At 34.3% G+C, this 7,439-nt stretch overlaps 1 protein-coding gene across 1 annotated transcript; it reads left to right on the top strand.

Annotated features, from left to right (window-relative positions):
- Nucleotides 1-3,259: 3,259 nt before the first annotated feature.
- On the top strand, nucleotides 3,260-6,828 carry LOC141613508 (uncharacterized). The gene is made up of 4 exons (XM_074432250.1): nucleotides 3,260-4,576; nucleotides 4,698-4,804; nucleotides 5,175-6,030; nucleotides 6,127-6,828. Exons 1-4 carry the CDS (start codon nucleotides 3,260-3,262, stop codon nucleotides 6,826-6,828), a joined length of 2,982 nt encoding a protein of 993 aa, XP_074288351.1.
- The last annotated feature ends 611 nt before the right edge of the window (nucleotides 6,829-7,439 follow it).

The raw sequence follows: 7,439 nt of genomic DNA, 5'->3' as shown, positions 1-7,439 counted from the left end.
GAGAAGGAGACACTCCCGATTACCTTTGCCAGGTAAGAGGGGGTGTTTCAATTAATGTGCACATCTATCCTGTATGTAAGAAAACCACACGAAGCGATCCCGGGCGGAGCCAATCTCCCAATTGACTCCTAAACCACCAATCAACAACAATCAACACAACTAATCTCATTATCACGATACATCATTATCACCACAATCCATCATATAATAATACTAAAGTAAGATTACATATATACTAGTAGCTGAGTAAAGAAACCTACTTTAGCGATTACTCGACAACCGACGCAAGTATTCAATATAGGTTCTCTATGAACTCATCACCTACACATAATTATACAAAATCACTATTGACTCAATTAATATGATAACATTTCCCCACTGCCCAAACGTAGGGTTGAGTCTCGAAAGAAATTGACATATAACATAGATCGGAAACTTACCCAACGGAGATGCCCTAGAGATGAAGATCTGAATTATAACTCAACAACCGCAAGAAATTCCAACAAGGATGATTAGAAGAGTATTAGGTGTGCTTAGAGAGTGTTCAGGGAGTAAAAAAGGATTAAACACTGATTAGGTTTAAATAATAACCCTTAATCTAACCACGAAATGGAACCTTGGGACCGCTAAACCGATCCACTCGACCGAGTTACCACTGCCACAATCCGAGTAAACCATTCTGGAACTTTCTGGCATAATCCAAATACACTCGGTCGATTCCACTCGACCGAGTAGGAATACAGAGTATTACACACCAAACTCAAACCTTAAGGTGGAAGTGGCTACTCATGGTAGCTTACCAAGCTATATACTTGATCCACAGATCAAGACGAGTCTTCTTTAGCACATTTTGTTGTCCCTCAGTGTGGATTTGGGAATTTTTCCTAGGAGGTCATCTATTTTAAGACTACTCCCTAAAAGCCATGCTTAACCATAGAGTGCTCACCACATAGTCAACAAGAAAAGTAAGTGTCTTTATTGATACAAGTAATACTTTCAATCTCTTAAAACATTAGTTGCTTGGCTTATCAATCCCTCTTCAATTAACATGACATATTGTAATCACCTCCATTTGAATAATCTTTTCAATTAGCATAATGTATTGCACCATGACACTGTTACTAATGATATGTCAAAATCTTACTCTCACCTATTTCAACATCAAACAAACCATCAATACACGCCATCACTTGACTCTTTACCGCCACTACGACTCTGGTTATACCTTTTCCGCAAAAAGGTTCACTTATCCATTCCAAAAGTGTTTTTTTAGTTCAAAATTTGATGGCGAAGCTGACGAGTCACTGAGAAAAAGGTTTAGGCAGGTAGTAATTATGTTTGTGTTTAAGAGAGATACAGAGTAAAAGAAATGTGGAAATGATGACATTCCTCAAAATACTTATTATTTTTTTCCCTATAAAATTTAGGGTAATGACAACTCCAATACCGTTTTTACTAATGTCACTCAAGTTTTGAGAGAGTGAATAGTAAGATACCAGTATACATTTAAGTTGTATTTGAATGATAATAAACAAAACGATAACGACGTTATCATCGCCTAAAATTTATATCAAATTACTATTTGTTTGACTCTGAACTTAATTTTGTTGAACTTTTATGAACTGAGAGGATTTGAATTTTTCTTAACTGAACTTATATGATCTGAACTGAATTTATAGGAACTGAATTTTTTTGAACTTAACTTATAAGATCTTAACTTAACTTATATTAATTTAACTTAACTTAATTATTATTATCTTTACTTTTTAAAGATATTATTGACAAAAAAACATATCAAGTGTGAGACATAAAATATGATAATAAAATTATCTCTTTATATACATTATTTTGTTCACGTATTACATCTATTTTTAATCATCTACTCCATCCGTCCCGGTCATTTGTTATCCTATTACATTTTGGGGTGTCTCATTCAATTGTTGTCCTTTCTATTTTAGGAATACATTTGATGAGTAATTTCATCATTCACACTCAATTTGGTTCACTTGTCTTCTAATAATTAGCTCCTTTCTCTTTCCTTGGTATTTGTGTCAAAACTAAAGGACAACAATTGACCGTATTAGATATATTGAAACTATGGTTGTTAGTAGCCAGTTAGAGTTAGTTAGGAATATAACTAATTCTGGTATAGCTAACTAAACCATAGTTAGTTGGTGTAGGTCGGTGTAATAGTTGCAATAAATATAAAGCAACTGATGTATTGAAACTTAGATTGACGAAATACAAAATTCAGTTACATATTACATTCAAACGAATTCTCTCTATAATTCTTACAAATAATTCTTTACATATCAATACACAATACAATCATCATTCTTTTCATATATATATTTTTAATCTTCATCATCAACATCTTCATATCTTCATCAATATCTTCATATCTTCACCAATGTCTTCATACCTGTGTCATATCAGTTTCATAAGATTCAATATGGTATCAGTATTAAGCTCAGTTATATGATTCTGGGGTTCTTTTCTTCTGTTTTTTTTTTTTGTCTTGCATACTATCAAGAAATAGAGGTATAAACGCTTCCGCAGTCACAGTTTCTTCATATTTGGTTGTTGTTTCTATCTGTTCATCTTTTCTTATTCCTTTTCTTCACGACTGATTCATCATCATGCCTGAGACAATTACATCTGATTCTTCATCTGCACTTGATTATTATGATGGCCCATTGTTCTTATCCACATCTGACCAACCTAGTGCTACTCTTGCTTCTTTTCTATTTGATGGGCACGATTTTTTGGGGTGGAAAAGAGAGGTTTTAATGTCTTTGGCAACAAAGAATAAAGATGGATTGTTAGATGGTTCTTGTGCTATGCCTCCTGTTTTAGATAAACGTTACAAATAATGGAAAAGATGTGACTTTATGGTGATGCGGTGGTTGTCTAATTCTTTGGAAAAAGGTTTAAGAGGAAATTTTAAGTATGTCACCTCCTCTAAGAGTTTCTGGTATGATTTACTTGAACGTTATGGGCAATCTAATACTCTAGAGGTCTATCAATTGACAAATGACTTAGGAGATATTTCACAAGATAATCTGTCTTTAGTGGAATATTATGGCAAGATGAAAAATTTATGGGAAACTCTTGATTTTTTGGATCCTTTACCAACCTGCTCATGTGGGAAAGTTAATCTTTGCACATGCTCTTTGCTAAAGAAAATAGTAGAGAGGTCTATCAGTTTTTGATGAACCTGAATAGTGGATATGATGGTATAAGGACTCAAATCCTATAAATGGACCATCGGCCTACAATGAATAAGGTATTGAGTTTATTGCAAAACATTGAGCGCCAAAAACAAATTACAGATAATGTTGCTGTATTATTAACTGAAGCCAATGCATATGCTAGTTTCAGACACTCAAATTCCAAGAAACCTCCTGTTAAAACTAATAACAACAATTCTGCTACTTTCAAGCATTGTGATCATTGCAATAAAAATGGTCATACAAGGGAAACTTGCTTTGGTCTGACCAAATGTCCACACTGTCAGAAGACTGGTTATAATCCAGCAAATTGCTTCCTTGTGAGAGGATTTCCCAATGACAAGAATAAGGGGAGAGACAAGGCTTTATTTACTAAGTCTGCAGCACCAACCAGAGGGGCCAATGTTGCTGATGTTCTGTATGCTGTTTCACCTCTTGACGACAGTATTTACCAAGAAGATTCTCCTAATGGTCTTAATGTCACCAGCACTGCATCTACCAGTAATGGACTTAATTCTGAAGTATTGGATGGTATTATTACTTCTACTGTTGATCAAGTTCTTAAAAGAATTACTGATCAACAACCCAGGCTCTCCTCTGCTAACTTTGCATGTATGATTTGTTCTCATTTTTATGTGTTTAATGCTTATAAAGATAGATGCCTAAGTGGCTGGATTATAGACACAGGTGCCTCTAATCACATCCCTTATGATAATCAAATTTTGACTAATGTTCATATTTTCCCACAGCCTGTTAAAGTTGGTTTGCCTTATGGTAGCGTTACGTTTGTGCATAAAATAGGCACAGTTGTTTTAACTGATAAAATTAGCTTGTTTAATGTGTTCCATATACTTGACTTTAAACAGAATTTACTCTCTGTTAGCAAGTTATTAGATAATAACCGTTTATCTGTTGTGTTTACATCACATAAATGTATATTTCAGGACCTTTCCTGTAAGACTATAGTTGCTAAAGGCAGGAGAATGGGTGATCTATATAGATTTGACAAAAAATCTTTGGATAAGAAGTCTTTGTACATAGTTAATCTTGTTAAGAAGCTAGTTTCAAATAAGTTTCATGATGTTTTAAATAATCCTACTAGAATTTCAAATACTTCTCAAGCTTTATCTTATTTTAGTAGTTCTAAGTCTAGAGATCTTGTACATTCCAGGATGGGCCATATGTATGTAAACAAAATGAAATATGTACCTGAATATTCTCATATAATAAAAAGATCTGATTTTCATTGTGAATCTTGTGTTCTAACTAAGCATCACATGCTTCCCTTTCCTGTTAGTTATAATAAGGCTTCTCATTGCTTTGATCTTTTGCATTTAGATGTTAAAGTACTTCTTGACTATTCTAGATGATTTTTCTAGAAATACATGGACAATTTTATTTCAAAATAAAGATCAGGTTTATAGTTTGTTAAAGAATTTTTTAGCCTATGTTAAGACTCAATTTCAGGCCAATGTCAAGCTTATAAAATTAGATAATGACACTGATTTTTTACAAGAGCATTGTGGTACACTTTTTAAGGAAAAAAGGGATCTTGCATCAGACATGTGTAGTTGGTACACCACAATAAAATGGACGGGTAGAAAGGAAACACAGACATCTCTTAGAGACTCCAAGAGCCTTAAGATTTCATGTTAATCTTCCTATTAAATTTTGGGGTGATTGTTTATTGACTGCAACATATCTTATAAATCTTATGCCAACACAAGTTACTGACAATAATGTTCCTTTTGAGTTGCTTTTTAATCATAAACCTTCCTATGATAATTTGAAAGTATTTGGTTGTTTATGTTATGCTACAATACCCCCCACTTCCACTGATAAATTTGGTAGTAAGGCAAGAGAATGTATTTTTATTGGTTATTCACACAATAAAAAAGGGTATAGACTGTATGATTTAAAATTGCATAAAATATTTGTTAGTAGGGATGTTTTATTTAAAGAACAGATTTTTCCTTATCATAAAGACAAGCCTCATGAGGATTTACAGATTACAACTAGTAGTTTGGTAAATCCTGTAGTATCTACTCTGGTGGTTACCCCATCAGTCACAAGCAATATTCAACATTCTGCTACAGCATCTATTCCACATTATGAGACTCATTCTGAGGTTGAATTATCTGGGGATCAACCTGAGACCCATAATCTTCAAACTCAGACTTCTCACTCAGAACCTAATATTATCAGAAGACCAACACGGCCAAGACAAATGACAACTTGGTTACAAGATTTTCAATGTTTTTTACTAGGACAGAATCATTCAACTGGTTCTGTACAGTCCACTGCTTTTCAGTCACAAGTTTTGGGTTCTTTAGAAGACTATCATCCTGAGTATATTGGTTCCTTATCTACTGTCATGCTTGAACATGAGCCTTATACTTATAAACAGGCTCAGAAAGATCCTAGGTGGATAGAAGCTATGCAGAAAGAGGTCCAAGCATTAGAATCCAATCAAACTTGGGATATTGTGTCTTTACCAGCAGGTCACAAAGCCATTGGTTCCAAGTGGGTGTACAAGATTAAGTATAACAGTGATGGCTCTGTGGAAAGATTTAAGGCAAGACTAGTGCCCAAGGGTTTTAATCAGGTTAAAGATAAGGACTATAAGCATAACTTTTCTCCTGTTGCTAAATTCACAACAGTTAGAGCTTTAGTAGTTGTTGCTGCTGCAAAACATTGGCCATTATTTCAACTAGACATAAATAATGCTTTCCTCCATGGTTTCTTAGATGAGGAAGTCTATATGAAGGCACCTGAGGGGTATGCTGTTCAAGAAGGGCTGGTCTACAAATAAAGGTCCTTGTATAGCTTGAAACAAACGTCAAGGCAATGGAATAAGGAGCTGACAAAGTTTCTTCAAAGTCATGGGTATATTCAGTCAAGACAAGACTATTCATTATTCACAAAGACAAATGCAACTGATCAGTCATTTACAGCTGCATTAGTCTATGTAGATGATGTCCTGTTAACTGGCACTTCAGTTTCAGAGATTGACAAGATCAAGCATGCATTACATTCTGCTTTTTCTATTAAGGATTTGGGTCAAATGAGATACTTTCTTGGATTAGAGATCTCAAGGAATCATTCAGGACTCATGATTAATCAAAGAAAATACATTATGGATATCTTAAATGATTTAAAAATGGAGAATTGTTCAGATGCAAAATTCCCAATGCAACAAGGATTGAAATTGTCTATTGATCAGGGTGAATTACTGGACAATCCTGAGCAATACAGGAGACTGATAAGAAGGTCGCTATATCTTAATATGTCTAGGCTCGACATTTCCTATGGTGTGCAGCATCTTAGTCAATTTGTGAGTAATTCAAGGATACCTCAGATGCAAGCAGCCTTACATGTTGTGAAATATTTGAAGAGCACTATTAATGCTGGGTTATTTTACAGTGCACAGTCAAATCTACAGCTTGTTGCCTTCAGTGATGCTGATTGGGGTCAATGTGCTTACTCTTGTAAGTCCCTGAGTGGTTACTGTGTAGTGCTTGGTTCATCTTTAATCTCTTGGAAGACCAAGAAACAAGCAACTGTCAGTAAAAGAGCTCTGCTGAATCAGAATACATGAGCTTGTCATACACTACATCAGAATTAGTTTGGTTAGAAGCTTTGCTGCAGGATTTGGGTGTTCAGATTAAACAGCCTATTGAACTTTTTTGTGATAATAAAGCTGCAATACACATCTCCAATAACCCAGTATTCCATGAGTGCACAAAGTATTTGAGCATTGATTGCCACTTCGTCAGAGATAAGCAACAGCAGGGTTTTCTCATCACTAAACATATCAGAACTAATCATCAACTGGCAGATCTAATGACTAAACCTCTTGATGCTGCTCAACATAGTTTTATATCTACTAAGCTTGGATTGGTTTATCAACCTCTTTCAGCTTAAGTGGAAAATATTATATATATTGAAACTATGGTGGTTAGTAGTTAGTTTGAGTTAGTTAGGAAGTTAACTAATTCTATTGTAGCTAACTAAACCATAGTTAGTTGGTGTAGGTCGGTGTAACAGTTGCTATAAATACAAAGCAACTGATGTATTGAAACTTAGACTGATGAAATACAAAATTCAGTTACATATTACATTCAAACGAATTCTCTCTACAATTCTTACAAATAATTCTTTACATATCAATATACAATACAATCATCATTCTTTACATATATATTTCTA

The sequence above is a fragment of the Silene latifolia genome, chromosome 11, assembly GCF_048544455.1.
Source record: "Silene latifolia isolate original U9 population chromosome 11, ASM4854445v1, whole genome shotgun sequence".
Taxonomy (NCBI): Eukaryota; Viridiplantae; Streptophyta; class Magnoliopsida; order Caryophyllales; family Caryophyllaceae; genus Silene; species Silene latifolia.
The sequence above is the reverse complement of the archived record's forward strand: the minus strand, read 5'-3'. Positions and strand labels throughout refer to the sequence as shown.

Excerpts from the sequence above, each read along its gene's own strand:
- LOC141613508 (XM_074432250.1), top strand. The coding sequence starts at position 3,260 with ATGGACCATCGGCCTACAATGAATAAGGTATTGAGTTTATTGCAAAAC. Across the intron at positions 4,577-4,697 it reads TTTTGCATTTAGATGTTAAA|GCCAATGTCAAGCTTATAAA; the intron begins GTACTTCTTGAC and ends ACTCAATTTCAG. Across the intron at positions 6,031-6,126 it reads ATGCTGTTCAAGAAGGGCTG|TCAAGACAAGACTATTCATT; the intron begins GTCTACAAATAA and ends GGGTATATTCAG.